A 15,399-nucleotide genomic window follows, 5' to 3' on the forward strand; every position below is an offset into this window, starting at 1 on the left:
CCAGCCCCGCCGACGGGTACACAAGGTGAGCCCTCAGCAACCCCACGGTTATTGGAGTACCCCCTCCGTCAGTCGGCAGTCCAGGGCACTGTGTGTCCGAGTGGATCGCAACGTGATTTTGCGAACCCCACTCCACCACAGTAGCAAGTGTTTTGTTCGCAATCCCTTCATCTTCCGATCAAATAGAGCGGGATTTCGGCATAGCAGGACAGTTGGTAACTCCGCAGGGAGGGTTCATAGCACCTCAAAATGCGGGTATGTCCGCATTTTCTAAACTGCAATAGGCAGTTCGTGGATGTGATGTAGTGCCCAATGATTCACCCACGAGATATCGACAAGTTTATCCCATCGAATGTCAATGTAGGAAGGCGACGCAGAGGGTTGTGAATTGTTGAGCGGGTACTTTTCGAGTGACGATGAAGAAGAAGGCGGCGTAGACAACTGGATTTTAAATATAAAGAATATGCATGTCATTACGCCTTTGTATCTCTTCTTCCTTGATTGCCTCGTTCAGTGCGCTTCACTATTATATTTGTTTTAGCAACTCGCACGGTTAATCGACAACTCGGCCAGTCTTAGAGCCTCCTCCGCATTCTTTTTCTTCAGGATATTGCTTTCTTCAGAGTGGTTCGGGTCAACGCACGTGCAACAACTTTTTGTTGCTGGGATCGACGAATCGCTTGCAGATCGTGACTTGATTTAATTTCTAGTTGACTGGTCAACGTAGTACAGCGCACTGATTTAAGTTGTTCGTGTGCGTCTTCGGCCAGTGTATCTCGATTACTTCGATCTAGTTTGGACACATCAATATTGCCGGTATACTTCTCCTTCTCTTCACCCGATTACACCGAAGATGCATTAGTTGAGGTAGCCATCGAGGACGTGTTGAGGTCCATTGTGTTGGCTTCACCACACGATCGCTGCTCATGATCCTCTTTAATGGCATACTGCCCAGCACCTTGGCTTTTCACGTCTCTCCCCTTGGCCATTTGCTGGATAAGGAAAGATCGAAGACGTTCATCGACATGCAATAGAGCCGTAGCCACAGCCGTTTTCTTGAACTCTTTCTTTGTTTGTAATAACATCGTTTCTAGTATCTCGTGAGCGGCGTTCTCCTGTGCGTAGTGGCGTCGAACGATCGACTTGGCTTCCTTTTCCGCAGTAGACTTTGCCTGCTCCACCTGTGTTGTATTATCCTTCTTAACAGCTTTAATTTGCTCTTTAACCGCTTTCAGAATTTCTTGACCTTGTGCTGCTATTGCGAGTCGGATTTCCACACTCACTTGTTCTGCATGAGCTTTCAGAACGTCCTGGATGCGCTGCTCCATGCTGGCGTGAAGCTGGTCATGAAGGCGCTGGAAGGTCTCCGTCATTCGAACGTCAGCATTATGTGCATGCTGTATAGTATGAGCTCCAACAACAGCTCGCGCTTGAGCCTCAGCAACGTCGTTAGCTGCAGCAACTGCTGACTGTAGCTGTGCGTTAACATGCTGTTCAATAGCCATGGGGTCTATCTGAGTTTTACGAATCATTTCAGCTAACACCAGGCTCCTTTGCTCGGCTTCGTCACGCGCTTGTTGAAAGCGAGACTCAGTGTACAGCTGCTGTTGCTGGGCTTAAAATTGCTGACTAGCGTGAAGCTGCCGCTGACACTCAGCGATACCTTGTGCTTAGGCTGATACGTGTGCAATCGCCAGGCCTAGCCTGCGGTTGGTAACTCCGGCGCGTGAATCTTCGCCATACACCACGAGCCCTTCACTGTTCTTGGACGCCATCACGAGAGAAGATTGCGTGACTCCTCGGTAAATCGTTATGTGCAGTCAGCTAAAACTTAGGAGCCCGGGTGGCATTTTACCCAATTGAATAAATACAGATATCATCCAACCCAGAGATAGAAAGGAGAGATCAAGGAAATCAAGGATACTCTCTCTCCTATTCAGTTCGTCTCTCTTCACTTACATACGAGAAAAGGGAGATAAAAAACCTCGAGAGATCGTCTCTCGAGGTTTTATAGCTCTCTATTTTGGAGGGAGATCCGTCTCCGTCTCCCCTCCTTCTAGGCTTGCGCAACTGTCGCAACTGCCATTGTGGATTTTCACTGGTCATTCTGGCCACAAAAGTTGTATTGAGCTGTAAGACACTTAGCCGCCGCTCTTTATGTAGCACGTCGCTCGCGATAATGAAAATTGACTGTCTTGGAGAGTCAATGCGTGACTCGCTGTGGAGTCCGACGCTGGGCCCGCCTGCGCATTGCGCATGGTGCATGGTGCAAGGACTCCGCGGCCCAAATGCCTACCGCACATTTGCACAGTTTCTGTGTGCAAACGTGAGGTGATCAAATCACGTGTTTGTGCTAACGCGTTTAAGTGTAACAAGGGAGCGCTATGTTTATTACGTGTCCGTCGTGCTCCTGTGTGACGCATTGTTCCGAATAGTAGTGGGGTGAATAAGTGGGAATTGAGTCTTGAGTTTGCAGGCAGTTTGGAGTCGAACCTTACTCGCGGCTTTGCAGCGACTGCGTCTTTTCCCGACGGGCTCTAGGTTCGCGCCAAAATTCCAGTTCAACACACCATAAAAGTAAAATGAGCCTGACTTGACAATCACTCTGCTTTTTGACAGGGCTCCCGAGCGCAATGCGGGACGTTGGCGTACAAGACATCACTGTGGACGTGCCCCTGCCGAGAGGGAGTATTACGCTGCCTGCGTGATGAAATATCTTCTTCGACGATTTACCCCGGTCAAACCAATCGTGGTTGCGCTTCAGTGGAGAGGCAACAGCCGCGTCATTTGCGGCAAAGATGCCGGAAAGTTTTTACTTCTCATCAGGCAGTACGGAGGACTCTGAGGAAACCAAGATATCGCTGAGCCGGTCAAGTCTGCTGATCTTGTTGGAGTTGGTCGCGTACATTGTGGCGAAGAAACCACACCGCGCGGTTCCTACGCATTCCGCATTGAAGCGGTACTCAACCCATGTGACGCGCCGTGGTGACGCGCTTTTTTCAGCCCTTTCCGGCTGCATTTTGCGCCAAAATGAATGAATCGATTTCGCACTTTCCGATGATACAATTTGGAGGTTTGCAGTTCAAAATGTCGCAATTGCGTCTGGTGCCACCGCGCTAAGTTCGCACAGACTTTTTATTGTACATTTTGGCTTCAAAAGCAGAATCAAAATCGCCCCAGAAATAGTATTTGGCTGCAGAACGGCCAGAAGATGCAAACGGTATCCTCACTTTGCAGCATGATGCAAGATGGGAGGCCCCGATCTTCCAGATGGCCGACTACGGCCTCGTCGACGACCTCTTCAACGCCGTGCCTGAGCTCACGGAGAAGATCTAAGCGATGTCGACCCGCACACAAGTTGAGAAATATGACAAAAATTCCCATATTCATCGCAATAATGCAATTGCCAACCCTTTTTTTCTTCCTTTCGGTGAATTTGTTGTTGGAGACGCACAAACTTTACGCTTGTTGCGCCGTGACAATAGGCACGGGAGTGGCTCCAGCTCGAGGACTGCCATGCTGAGAGTACGAGCTTGAGTCACGTCCACGGCGACCAGCACCTCGTTGGCGTTGTCTCTCATCGTCGCGTGACCCGACCATCGCTATGCCTAAAAAGGCGAACGTTGAGAGGAATGACGCTGCCACTGCGAGATACACTGCTCCACAACGCACGAAGCGGCTGTACTTGCCATGACAATGCAGCGTGACGCCAGATAATAGCAACAGGAGCGTCGCCACAGCGAGACACGCGAACAGCACGATATCCATGACTTTCTCGCAGTAGTTGATTGGGTGGATACACAGTCGAAGCCACTCGATAAACACCAAGAAGCCGAACGCGTACAGGAACGCAACAAAGTTGATAATCCGCGCGAAGCTCATGACGCCGCTGCTCACGACCACAGCGACAGTTTGGCCCCCTGCAGTGTTCTGGTACGATACGCCAGCCGTTCGGAGCGCGATAAAAGCCACCAGCGAGCTGCAAAACTGGACGAGACGGAGGAAAACACGCATACAGAAGCGGCTACACGCTCCCCGCGCCATTGTTGCTTATTGATGATCTTTTCGGTATAATGCTTTCTTGGAAATGACATGAACACATTTGAGACCTTGGTCTTACAGTTGATAAGAGCAAAAAGGCAGGAAAATGAACGTAGGTTCCTGCGAAAAATCACTGAAACTAGCGCAACACGATACATGTATTAGCGTTTGTCTCTCTTAAGCTTCTTCAGCGCATGTTCATTACAAGAGAGGAAACGTCGGGAAGGTTGGCATAGTTGTTGAGAGATGCAAATGTCCGTGGGTAGAGCAAAACTCAATGGTAAAAATGGGAAAGCTTTCATATTCCTTTAAAAAAAATATCAAACTACATGTACCGTCACTCTTCTTCCCCATGGCCAAATCTCCAACACTCGCTCAGCTTACACCTGGTTGGATGCGTCTTTAGGTGTCGAAGCTCCAGTGGGCGTGGCCTCAGCGTGATATCCACCACGACCTTCATCCGAGTCGCTGTGGTCTCCGGTGCCACGTGATCCCATGAATCCTTCGCAGCAGTCCAGCAAAAACGTGACAAAGTACGAAAACGAAACCAAGAAGGTGAAAACCACCGCGGTCTTCAACTGGTTGCAACGCAGCATGTAGCCGTACACGGAGCAATGATTCACATAGTCCGACGCCACCAGAACAATCCCAGCCACAAGCAGTAAAGCTGCTAGGAGCAGGTCCAGGACTTGTTCGATGATACGCGGAGTAGGACGCGGGAAGAAGCGCAACAGCTCCACGAACAGCAGGAAGAGTCCCACTAGCATTCCAGTGTAGGTCATTAGCGTCGTGTACGTCGCCGCTCGGCTGCCCAGCATACTCGAGTAGCCATAGTAGGAGGACCCCACAAACGCTCGCGACACGGTTGCCAGTGCCACCAAAGATAACGCGAAGTTAAGGAAGCGAAGCAGAGCTCGCGAACAACGCAACATATCTCCACGTGCCATCTTTTTCCACTTCTGTCGTCTTCGGTGTTTTGGAGAATGGCAAAGAAAAGGAAGAGAAGGTTTTGCATCCGGGACGAGGACTTTGTTCCGGGGACATGACGTGAAATCGATCCAACCGTTGCAACTTTCTCAATTGGAAATCATACCAACCCAACGGGTGGGAGTGGAGTTAGTAGAGTTGGAGGGGGTGAGCACACATTGTCGAATGGAGACACGAGGCTGGTTAGTATCACTGGGGAGTGTGGCAAACTGGTGTCGGTATCCTCGAACCACACGCTACTCGCTCGAGATTTTCCTGAAATTCTTGATTCTTCACGAATCGGAGAAAGCGCGTGTAGCTTTGAGACTGGCGTGGATCTAGTCAAGTGGTAGGATGTTGCGAAATTCACGTTGCTTATAGTCGTGAGGTTGTTGATTTCCACTGTGGTCATGGGAGTTGGAGGCGGACGAGCGGCCTGTGCTTCACGACGTTTTTTCGAGTACATGTACAACTTGAAGGCGATTATCAGCAGCAGCAGTACCACCGCACACGAGATGATCCAAATCAACGACGTCATGCTTGTTATTGACGTTGCAAATACGAATGTGACCTGGAGGGCGGACCAAGACGCCTTTTCAAGAGCTACCGAAGAGAACTAGTGCACGACTATCCAAGCTGTGGCTTCCTGGGTTGCTCGATTCTGGACGGATGTCTATAGAGCACATCTTGGACGGGATCCTACACATGTTGGACGATGATGTCGATGCGATTGAGCTTGAAGTTGATCACCATGTTGCGAGAAGTATCAGACCAAGCATAGAGCTATCAGCTCGAACTTATGCTTGTTTCAGTCCAAGCCCCAAGTGTAGAGATGGAGGTACCTTTGTGCACTAGAGCAACGTTCTCAATGCTCTTGTCCTCAAGCCTTGTGCTTATGAGGATTGTTGCCCAGGATATCCTGATTCCAACGAGCCAGTAGGCACCAAGTGCAAAGCGCTGAGTTGCGCAACCACTGCTTCGCTGGAAGTAAACAATCGTGGAAGAGAGGTTACGCCCGGAACGGATTCGTTGCTGCTGACAGGGTGTTGGGGATGACAGGAGAGTGTGGAAGTTGTTCTTCGCCTCGTAGTGTTCGCTTGGGCGGACTGCATCCAGTTTTGATCGGAGAGACCAAACTTGTCATAACCTTGGGGGATCGCGGCGGTCTCTCGATAACGCGAAGCTCCGGTGTTGCTGTCGTCGGGGTATCGAACGGAGATAATGCCTGGGCCTCCGGTGTCGACCACGTCATGTGGTATGGCTCGGGTGAGAGCAATACACCGCTGCCTACTTCAAGATCGATCTGTGCCTCTGTGTCCGTGTCTTCTTGTCGACCACAGCGTAAATAACAACGATGGAGAAGTCCTGGGATGAACTTGAGCATCACCACGATGACTGGAAGTACGATACCGAGAGTTATTTCGATGGACATGAGTGCACTTGACCTCAAGCGCCGGAAAGTCGAAATGATCGAGGAGCTCCACAGAAATTGCCAAGGAGTTCTAAGCCCATCAACACATTTGAACCCAGCTTCCTGTACATATTCGAGCAGCACCATACACGCAGGACGGAACGCTGGACATACTAGCGCTTTGTAAATTTCGATGCATGTTACAGATAACGACATTCAAGTTGCTACAAAAAAAAAAAAAATGTTCTATCATCGAGTTTGAGGTCAGATCGCGGTGGATCTCTAACGTTGATGCCTACGGCTATTGGAAGCAAGAAGGAGGCTTTCTTGAGCACTAACGGGAGGAAAGCGTGCGTATATTTAGTGAGCACTTCGCATTTAAATCGACTGTCCTACACCTTGGCACCGGGCGAGTTGAGGTCCTGAACTGGGGACAGAGCATCCGTCGGCGTCACCTCCATGTGATACTGTCCTGGCACTTCAGTTGGGCCCGACGTCGCCTTGTTCGTCGCGAGGATAGACAACACCAACGACGCCAAGAAGGCGAACATTCCGATGAAGGTGAAGGCGACTGCAGCCTTGAGGTTGTGGCAGTGCCACAAGCGGTCGCAGTAGCTGATGTAGTCCGACGCAGCGAGGCAAATACCTCCGATCAAGAGCATGAGAGCCAATACACCGTCGATCCCTTGCTCGACACGCGTTGAGAGGCGAGCGGAATAGTGGAGAATCTCCACTGCCACGACGAACCACAGCGTGTAGAGCATTCCCGTGTAGTTCATGAGCAAGACGAAGTTGGACGAGTGGAAGGCGATGCCACCCGCTGCCACGAACGACAAACCCAGCAGGCAACAAAGGAATTGCGCGATTCGAAGCGCCAGGTTGGTCCTGGTCAGCATAGTGGGGGTTAGAAGGCCGATCATGGAATTCGAGTGGTTGAGTTTGCTGTGAGCTGTTGAGGTGAAAACCGCGAGTGAAAGAGAGAAATCTACAAGCTGCAAACTGCGATTGCGGTGCTGCATCAAGCACGGGATTAATCCTGCTAAGCCGTGCAACTTATACTGAACGAGTATCTGGCTTTAGGCTTTTCCTCGAAAATGAAGCAGTTCATTGCACTGTTGGACTATTCCCTCTCACAAACCGTAGAAATTACTGCGTCTTCTCTAGAAACATGGAAACTGCTGAACTCTTCGTTTCGTTCTCGTGCATCTAAACTGACAAAGCCGACAGAAAGTAGTTTTAGTGTTAGCTTCGTTTCTGGAGTTCTTTACGGGCTCTTCGGCCGAAGCTTTTTGCTGTGTTGGAGTCTCTAGGACTATGGCGAGCCATGTGGTCGCTAAATATGCAAGAAAACGCAAAAAATGAACGATATCGAGGCCTTTGCAACTATCAAATTGCCCGCAGTTCGGTCTTCGTATCAAGAGGATCAACTCGTGGCCACCTATTGGGTGGACAAGTTGAAGTTCTCTCTTCGCTGATTGGACCATTCCATTTGCATATTTTGCGGCACAACTTCAACAAGATTATTGTGCAAAAAGTGGTAAGAAGCGAAAATCTAAAGCATGAGCGATCCGATGCAAATACGAAGCAATGTTCCCTTCAAGACAAGAAAATGGCAAACGCAATTGTTCCCTTCGAGACAAGAAAGTGGCAAATGCAACAGCAAGCATGAAATAGACCAATTCGGAATTGCATTTACGTGAAAACTATCGTCGCGGCACTAGCGAGCACAAGCAGCGAAGCTCGAGGCAGCCTCCCCTGGATATAAAGTCTGCATTCTCTCTTTACACCTTGGAAGCAGGTCCGTCGTTGTGGTGGCCGATGGGTGACAGCCCGCCCGTGGGCGTGGCGTTCTGGTGGTATGGCACAGGCTCCTCGACCTGCACGTTGCTGTGGCCCTGGTGGTGCGGCTCGCCGCCGCCCACGAACGACAGGCCCAACGACACGAGGAAGAAGAACATGGCGATGAAGGCGAAGGCCGTGGCCGCGCGCAGGTTGTGGCAGTGCCAGCCCGCGCCACAGTTGCTGGTGTAATCCGAGGCGGCCAGGCAGATACCGGCGATGAGCAGCATGAGGGCCAGCAACGCGTCCGTGCCCTGCTCCAGGCGAAGCGCGGGGCGATTGGCCAGGTGCAGAACTTCCACGGCCACGATGTACCACAGCGTGTACAGCATGCCCGTGTAGCCCATTAGCAGCACGAACGTGCTCGAGCGGGTGGAGCCGCCGCCGTAGAAGCCCGCGGCCGCGAACGACATGGCCAATAGACTGCAGAAGAACTGGAGGCCGCGGAGGCCCAAGTGCACATACGCGCGGTTGGTCGGGGACACAGCGCCGATCGGCATAATTTCGGAGGGTTTGGTGGCTGTAGACTCTTGCGTTCTAGGGAGCAGATTGGGAAATGACGCTTGGGAGACAAAAAACTCTTCTTCGAGAGTGTGGGTATGCAAACATGCGACATGGAGCAGGTTTTTCGCATAGAGACGATGAGATGAAGTGAGGTTTATTAAAGAGATGTACCCAATAACAACGGTAGAAGATGCGCTGGCAAAAGCGACTTATTTTCTCGAGGTTTGCTGACTGCAACGTGCTCGGCTCAGCTGAGTTTTGCGGTGTGGGCTGCAACATTTGCAGGCCCCGCATGGTTGAAAGCCGCCGGCTGTTGCCGTCGCCATCGCTGGAAGATGAAAGCCGGGTGTAATTCCAACACTCAACACCTCGACGGCCTGATTGCTGCAATGCAGGCAAGTCCTGCTTCCTGCGATTGTGCACATCAAGTGTTGACCGTTGAGCCGAGAAGCAGGACGCCAACACTCGCACTTTTGCACCTAAAATTGCCAAATCTCGGTTGCGGAGCTCCTTTCCACAACTGCCGGAGCTGGCCACGAAAATCCACTATTGCCCGCAAATGAGAGTGTTGGTGTCCCAGCTGGCAAAAACTTATCTGACCATGGAGTGCTGAAGTGTAGGTCGCTCGCGGAGACCGTCACTACGGGAGCTCTCTATGTATTATCGACGCTGCGTGGTGATTTCTTCGCACTTTTCCACTTGGCAGACAAATTGACAGGCGATTCGATCATGCTTTGCCGCTTCTGCTTGGCGTCGCATCACCATGTCACAAGCTCTCTTAAAGTGACTGAACTCATGAGTGCTCGACGCTCGACGGTGCTGTGGATATCTGACCAACTAAAGTGTCCTGTGTTTTTGATGCTCCTACATGTGCTTGTTTAGATAGCAAAAAAAAAAAAAAAATACCAGGACTACTGCAACGATAGTATAGTACTAGGAGTAGTTCGTCAGGGTTGACGAATTAACTCGCGCATTCTTTAGAGGCAACATGATCACGGAATGAGGCAATTTGTTGAGATGTGAACACAGTTGACGGCACGTTCGACCACGGAGAGATTAAACGTGTGCTTTTAGTGCTCGCGTTCCTATGAGCAAAACTGATAAAACTGCAGCGCACGGTGCGAGCAGCGAGCTGCTCTACCGCTGCAATTCAGTATCATTGCTCAGCGACACGAAACGAAACGTATCTAGACGATCAAGTGTTAACGATACTATGTATGTAAGAAGCTGATCTAGGCCCGTGGGGGTGAAAGCCCCATCGTTCCACTCTCATCAACGCCTGAACGATGAAAAGGCCGAGCTCAGAACGAGCCCGGCCACCACCAAGCATTCCTATTCCACGCCTGTAACAGAGCTAGCGCTACGAGGGAGAGCAAGTAAACTCCTGACATAAGAGCGTGGCAGTCGGTCGGCAACAATTCCCATACAAAAAGTCAATCTTCCGGCTTCGCGTTATTTTCCGGACTGACGAGCTCAGACCTGCAGCGCAAAAATGACTGGCGAGCAGTCTTTATCCAAAAGTAGCGTTATTAAGTCAAATGTAGCCCATAAGTACCAAAACAACCTTCTGAAACGGCTGTATCATTTTCCAAAGGATTACACCAACCCGAATAGAAGCCCCATTATTCCGGCGCCGCACATTCGATCATGCTGCAGTTCCTGCGTCGCGTCGCGGCTTCTTCGGCCACCCGGAGAGCGTTCACGCAGGATGTCCAGCCTCTCGGTTTGCCATACAAGCGTCGTTCATTGTATCCGCGCTTCAGCAGCTCTCAATCGAGCGCTGACAAGCCCCTAGGACTCAAGGACGGCGTCAAGACAGCTTCCGGCTTGTCGCCCACCATGCAATTGCTGGTGGTGTACGTGGCTGCAGGGATGTCGGCTATGGGCGTCGTCGCGCGCTACAAAAGCCGAGACGCCGAGGAAGACGAGGTGTGTACCATTCTCTTATTTTTCGTGTTGCCATTGCCATAATGGCAACTTGCAACTTTGAAGTTACCTTTTGCAAAACTGAAGTTTCACTAACGCCAAAAGTTGCCGTACCACAGAATGTTCGCATTTTCAACATGGCAAAACGTGCCGTAGTGAAAGACCACCGCGTGTTCGAGACTGTGGGGTATCCGAAGGAGTTCGAGCGTATCCAGGAGTTCGACGCCGACGGATCTCCAGTCGAGCTCAAGAGCAGCGAAGGAAGCTTCAAAGTCACGGGCGACAAGTACGTGGCAAAGCGTTTTAAACATTTTTGACACATGTCTAATATTTTTTTTTTCTGGCAGAGGGAGCGTAGTGGTGCATTATCGACAGAATGTGCACGTAAACGACGAAAAAGACAGCGACATCGTCACGTTCGACCAGTTGAGTGTGGACTGTGAGGACGGCACGCAGTTCTCGGCGCTAGAGTCGTTCCTACAGAACCAGGACGTCGTGACACACCAAAAGTCCGAAACATTAGGCAACAAAATGTTCTTCCCCGTGATCGGCGGTGTGTTGATCGGAGGCGTGGCTTCTTTCTTCGCTATCCGCATCCTGCGTAACCGACCGTTCTACGTGCACAAATTGGTGCTGGACCACGTTAACAACCACGATATGGCGCGTCAGTTGCTCGGACACCCTATCAAGAGCGACAGATCCAAGTACGTGGGTGTGCTGACGAACGAGGCGGCAAACTACACCATCGCATGCAGTGGACCCAAGGGCAACGGCACGATCATCGTCAAGGCCTTCAAGAAGGACAATCCGGACGAGAAATCTGTGGACAAACCTACCGGAGTCATGACCACGCCCGGTACGTCCTGGAAGTTTTCCACCCTCGTGTTGTCCGTCAGTCGCAATGAAAAACGAAAGGCAAAGAACGCCAAGACCATCAACCTGTTGAGCGGTGGCGACGTGCCGCCACTGTCTTCCAAGCGAACATAGCGGACGAGTAGAAACATTTTTAGGCAATGATAGGTCCGAAATAATAGAAATAAAAAACTGGCAAAAATGTTTCATGTCAGCAACCCAAAATACTAGGCTGAAACATCACTACAAATGAAGACAGGAAATGGCACGATGATGCCACTTGACGCCACTCTCGAGTTTTCTCCTTCTCCCGCAGTTGTTAAGATGAATTTGGCCATGTCTCCGTATGTGATCACTCTCGTGTGTATTTTACTGCGCGGTTTGCAGCTTACATTCGCTCTGGTGTCGTTGATCACCGCCACGATGTCGTTCCCAATATCCACGTCGTCCAACGACAAAGACTATCGCCTCGGGAGTTCCGAAGCCACGTTCGTATTGTTCGTGTCCTATACAATCGTCGAGTATTCTGGGGTGTTTTTAATTCTAGTGGAACTCTTCCCCATGATGCTCCGACCCCGCGCAATCTTCACACGAGTAATGGATAGTTTCCTGGCAGTAGTTGCAGTAATCTCGGGGATCGTTTTGGCATCGAGCGACTACGTGCAACGCTGTGACGAGTATGCGACTTTGGTGCATTGCAGCAACTTAAAGGCATCGAGTATCTTCGTTATCCTGTGTTTTATTCCGCTCATCGGTTCGGTGTTTTTAACGTTCGTAAAAGCCGAAGACCCAAGGTTTACAATGGAAGAGTGTCGTGACCGAGCGGGCAGCTACCGAATGGTAACTACGCCTATAACTTCGACGTTGTCCCGAATCGACACTCGAGATATCGTCACGGCTTAGGAAAAAAAAAGATTATGAAATGAAAAAACTATATTTTTTTAATTGAATAAAACATTATTGTGCTGCACGACGACGCATGACTGTGCTTGTGCAGTTGCGACGGAAGTCGAGGTGGCTATTGCTCGGACGTCGTTTACGCATACTGTCGTAGTATTTATCTCGACGACGTCGACTGTTCTGCACGTAGTCGTAGCGTTTGTCGGCAATGTAAATTACTACAACACACGCGACGAAAGTGAGGCCGATGGATGCGAAGAAGAGGCCGAGACCGCACACAGGTCCGATACATGCGTCACCCGTGCCCTTCCTGCCTTTGGTAGAGCTTGACACGGCTGGAGCTGCGGCGAACACTTGGGATAGTTCGTCTTGAACGGTACGCTGACGTTTAACAGGAATTGCTTTGTCACTCTCAACTTTGTGGGGAATGACGACAGGACTGGACGGGGTTATGATGTGATTCGGGACGGCTCCATGGCGGAGCGAGTTGGCGTTTGCCTTGACTGGAAAGTGGAGAACCAGCAGACACATCACCAGCATCAGAGACACTGCCAAAATGGAGGAAGATGATCTCATTCGCATGATCAGAGATGAAGGACGAAGAACGGAATGGCTGCGCTGCAGAGCGAGAAATATAGTGTGAATTCCATTGAACCATCTCGATTTGCTCGATCTCGTGATTTCTAGCTTTGCTAAATGTATCGTGGACTGTTTGAAACCAACGACTACTTTTAACTAGCGAGTGATGGGCTTCAAAAAGCGGAAACGACCGAGGTGATACCAAGTCTAATTTCAGCATCTTCCTCGTGGAGTGTACAACGCATGGATACTAAACTTAGTGGAGTGAGAGCTGTTCGTAAGGACATGCATAATACAGTAGTATAATCTGGCCATAAAGCATATTAAAACAGATGTGAAACAGGCAAAACTGAATTATTTCTTACAATGTGAGGTTGTTTTTATCCGACTCGGCAATAAACTTTCCTAAACTACCCCACGGACGTTTACATTATCCAGACTAGTTCACTCTGTGCAAACTTAGCTTGGAAAGTGTACAAACAAATTCGCAAAGTGCATTGAATAACATGTTTGTAATCAACACTCACAGCTTGAAGGAGTAGTAGAAGTCACCAGCTACCCTTAGACCACTTCGCGTTTTAAGCCTGATGAATCGAGTACAGTACTGCACCCCGTTTTCGCACTCTCGGACCTTAGATAAACTTTCGGATATAATATTCCTTTGCCCAAATATCCTCGGGTTTCTATGTAGAAATCTGGTGTGCTTGCGAATCCAATATAGTCCGCTCCTGTGATAACGTGGTGCATAACTGTACTTCGTGTAATTATCCCATTGGTAATGGTCCGGGTGATCATTCGGTTTTGCTACGGATGCTAAGCTTCGCAGCATCGAATCTGGAGTGAATCCCATTTCGTCAGTTTTATTGAACAGTTCCTCGTTCGATAGACTTTTCACTGGGTCGTATGCGGATCTGCTCCCAAGCGTCAGGTCCGACCAGTAGTAAACTAGTGATACGATTTTTTTTTTAATTTGCATGATCATTACGCAGTTTTGATGCATGGACATTACACAATAATAAAATGTAAAATGCATTTATCTATTAAGGGGCCCCTTGTTCGTAGCACTCAAAACGCGCACTACCTCTAGTCGCTACTACAAAATGGTACTGGTGTGCTAACAACTTTCGATGACCGATATTGTGACAGGCTACTGTCACACAAGTCGCCACCGCTCTATCGCGGCGGCCAATTAGAGTTCTGCAAAGATCCACTGGTTGTGACGGCCTCGAGTGTCGAGGCCATCTCGGTAGTAATCTTCAGAGTCTAATATAGCTACATCTTCCCAGTTCACGAGTGTAAGCTGGTAACGGTATCCCGTTACACGACAGGTTTGCACGTACATCGTCTGCCTCTATACGATAGCTTGTTGCACACCCTGCTCGTCACCTTGAACGGCCATGTCTTCCTCGCCACAGTCTTCACCGGGGTCAAACGAGAAGTCCGGAATCAATGTCATCCACGCTGGCGGCCTCACTCCCTACTACTAAATCAGGATCACTTTCATGCATCCCATCTTCACGCTTAGTTTCAGTAAAATTTATTGGAGCGGGAAGATCAATCGACATAACGCTACACTCGTCAGCACTACTGGCGTTGGTGCTTCTTCGCCCCTTCTATTTGTTTGCAGTGATCCTATTGCCTCTGCTACGTCGGTTTTGTGCCACGTTGGTCGTCTTAGTAACGTCACGATAAAACCCGCCCACAAGCGTTTGAAGTTTGAAACTGAAGTCAAATATTTTATTCAATACTATGTGTTTATTTAAATGGACAAAGTGCCATCTGGTATTTTATCCAATAGGTTTTTTTACTGGCCATCCTTGTAGTCACCACCAGCGTTTTTCACTTGTCACTCTCAATATGGCGCCCCAGCGCTTCAATCCAATATCCAAGAAGCGCCATGCTATCTCGAAAGCCGAAGAACTTGGTGTCCGACCTGCGGCGAAGTAATTAGATAACCCTCGTCGCACTCTGCGTGACCTGATAGACAACAAATAGAACATCGACACCTTCAGTGGTCGCCATACAAGCAAGACTCTGAAAGGCCAGGGAGTTAAGAGCATTATCACTGTTGGGCATGATGTCTGTCAGCCTTTGGACGTTGGGGAAATGGGGCCTCTAAAGAAAAAAAGATTACGGCACTCTGGGTGGCTGAGACCCGCAAATCTACAAAAGAAAAGTGCGCGCAGTGTGGGATGGTGAAGAAGTGTAAGTGTCAGAAGGGGTGCCGGTGTCAGAACAAGTGTGTGTGCTGTACGTTGTGTGGGCTTGGAGAGGATTGCGAATGTTTGGACCATTGGCACTAAATCGCTACCAAACTACTGGTAATTAACGAGCGCGACGAATGGAAAACCAGGATTCCCTCCTAGGAGAGAAGAAAGTTT

General features: G+C 49.8%; 14 protein-coding genes across 15 annotated transcripts; 4 read left to right on the forward strand and 10 right to left on the reverse strand.

Moving 5' to 3' along the window:
* Positions 1 to 842: 842 nt before the first annotated feature.
* Positions 843 to 1,505, reverse strand: PPTG_07247 (hypothetical protein; the record flags this gene model as incomplete). Its single annotated transcript, XM_008901413.1, has 1 exon — positions 843 to 1,505. One exon carries the CDS (start codon positions 1,503 to 1,505, stop codon positions 843 to 845), a length of 663 nt encoding a protein of 220 aa, XP_008899661.1.
* Positions 1,506 to 1,670: 165 nt separating this feature from the next.
* Positions 1,671 to 1,775, reverse strand: PPTG_22054 (hypothetical protein; the record flags this gene model as incomplete). The annotated part of the gene is made up of 1 exon (XM_008901661.1): positions 1,671 to 1,775. One exon carries the CDS (start codon positions 1,773 to 1,775, stop codon positions 1,671 to 1,673), a length of 105 nt encoding a protein of 34 aa, XP_008899909.1.
* Positions 1,776 to 2,798: 1,023 nt separating this feature from the next.
* On the forward strand, positions 2,799 to 3,336 carry PPTG_07248 (hypothetical protein; the record flags this gene model as incomplete). Its single annotated transcript, XM_008901414.1, has 2 exons — positions 2,799 to 2,985; positions 3,200 to 3,336. 2 exons carry the CDS (start codon positions 2,799 to 2,801, stop codon positions 3,334 to 3,336), a joined length of 324 nt encoding a protein of 107 aa, XP_008899662.1.
* Positions 3,337 to 3,377: 41 nt separating this feature from the next.
* On the reverse strand, positions 3,378 to 4,069 carry PPTG_07249 (hypothetical protein). Its single transcript, XM_008901415.1, has one exon. It carries the CDS (start codon positions 4,042 to 4,044, stop codon positions 3,460 to 3,462), a length of 585 nt encoding a protein of 194 aa, XP_008899663.1. The 5' UTR covers positions 4,045 to 4,069; the 3' UTR covers positions 3,378 to 3,459.
* Positions 4,070 to 4,316: 247 nt separating this feature from the next.
* PPTG_07250 (hypothetical protein) lies at positions 4,317 to 5,027 on the reverse strand. Its single transcript, XM_008901416.1, has one exon. The coding sequence runs from the start codon at positions 4,986 to 4,988 to the stop codon at positions 4,422 to 4,424; it is 567 nt and encodes a 188-aa protein (XP_008899664.1). The 5' UTR covers positions 4,989 to 5,027; the 3' UTR covers positions 4,317 to 4,421.
* A 390-nt stretch (positions 5,028 to 5,417) lies between these two features.
* On the forward strand, positions 5,418 to 5,627 carry PPTG_22055 (hypothetical protein; the record flags this gene model as incomplete). The annotated part of the gene is made up of 1 exon (XM_008901662.1): positions 5,418 to 5,627. The coding sequence occupies one exon, from the start codon at positions 5,418 to 5,420 to the stop codon at positions 5,625 to 5,627; it is 210 nt and encodes a 69-aa protein (XP_008899910.1).
* A 389-nt stretch (positions 5,628 to 6,016) lies between these two features.
* Positions 6,017 to 6,439, reverse strand: PPTG_07251 (hypothetical protein; the record flags this gene model as incomplete). The annotated part of the gene is made up of 1 exon (XM_008901417.1): positions 6,017 to 6,439. The coding sequence occupies one exon, from the start codon at positions 6,437 to 6,439 to the stop codon at positions 6,017 to 6,019; it is 423 nt and encodes a 140-aa protein (XP_008899665.1).
* Positions 6,440 to 6,756: 317 nt separating this feature from the next.
* On the reverse strand, positions 6,757 to 7,376 carry PPTG_07252 (hypothetical protein). The gene has a single exon (XM_008901418.1). It carries the CDS (start codon positions 7,336 to 7,338, stop codon positions 6,811 to 6,813), a length of 528 nt encoding a protein of 175 aa, XP_008899666.1. The 5' UTR covers positions 7,339 to 7,376; the 3' UTR covers positions 6,757 to 6,810.
* Positions 7,377 to 7,880: 504 nt separating this feature from the next.
* PPTG_07253 (hypothetical protein) lies at positions 7,881 to 8,834 on the reverse strand. The gene has a single exon (XM_008901419.1). It carries the CDS (start codon positions 8,755 to 8,757, stop codon positions 8,200 to 8,202), a length of 558 nt encoding a protein of 185 aa, XP_008899667.1. The 5' UTR covers positions 8,758 to 8,834; the 3' UTR covers positions 7,881 to 8,199.
* A 587-nt stretch (positions 8,835 to 9,421) lies between these two features.
* PPTG_22056 (hypothetical protein) lies at positions 9,422 to 9,526 on the reverse strand (the record flags this gene model as incomplete). Its single annotated transcript, XM_008901663.1, has 1 exon — positions 9,422 to 9,526. One exon carries the CDS (start codon positions 9,524 to 9,526, stop codon positions 9,422 to 9,424), a length of 105 nt encoding a protein of 34 aa, XP_008899911.1.
* Positions 9,527 to 10,318: 792 nt separating this feature from the next.
* On the forward strand, positions 10,319 to 11,776 carry PPTG_07254. 2 transcript variants are annotated; one of them, XM_008901421.1, is made up of 3 exons: positions 10,319 to 10,690; positions 10,793 to 10,973; positions 11,035 to 11,776. In XM_008901421.1, exons 2-3 carry the CDS (start codon positions 10,825 to 10,827, stop codon positions 11,672 to 11,674), a joined length of 789 nt encoding a protein of 262 aa, XP_008899669.1. In that variant the 5' UTR covers positions 10,319 to 10,690; positions 10,793 to 10,824; the 3' UTR covers positions 11,675 to 11,776. The 2 variants fall into 2 exon arrangements, with proteins under 2 accessions (XP_008899669.1, XP_008899668.1); XM_008901420.1 differs by having other exon boundaries at positions 10,807 to 10,973.
* A 33-nt stretch (positions 11,777 to 11,809) lies between these two features.
* Positions 11,810 to 12,610, forward strand: PPTG_07255 (hypothetical protein; the record flags this gene model as incomplete). Its single annotated transcript, XM_008901422.1, has 1 exon — positions 11,810 to 12,610. One exon carries the CDS (start codon positions 11,810 to 11,812, stop codon positions 12,440 to 12,442), a length of 633 nt encoding a protein of 210 aa, XP_008899670.1. The 3' UTR covers positions 12,443 to 12,610.
* On the reverse strand, positions 12,497 to 13,021 carry PPTG_07256 (hypothetical protein; the record flags this gene model as incomplete). The annotated part of the gene is made up of 1 exon (XM_008901423.1): positions 12,497 to 13,021. One exon carries the CDS (start codon positions 13,019 to 13,021, stop codon positions 12,497 to 12,499), a length of 525 nt encoding a protein of 174 aa, XP_008899671.1.
* A 1,186-nt stretch (positions 13,022 to 14,207) lies between these two features.
* PPTG_22057 (hypothetical protein) lies at positions 14,208 to 14,474 on the reverse strand (the record flags this gene model as incomplete). Its single annotated transcript, XM_008901664.1, has 2 exons — positions 14,208 to 14,281; positions 14,405 to 14,474. The coding sequence occupies 2 exons, from the start codon at positions 14,472 to 14,474 to the stop codon at positions 14,208 to 14,210; spliced, it is 144 nt and encodes a 47-aa protein (XP_008899912.1).
* Positions 14,475 to 15,399: the final 925 nt, after the last annotated feature.

The sequence above is a fragment of the Phytophthora parasitica genome (genome assembly GCF_000247585.1).
Source record: "Phytophthora parasitica INRA-310 unplaced genomic scaffold supercont2.11, whole genome shotgun sequence".
Taxonomy (NCBI): Eukaryota; Oomycota; class Peronosporomycetes; order Peronosporales; family Peronosporaceae; genus Phytophthora; species Phytophthora nicotianae.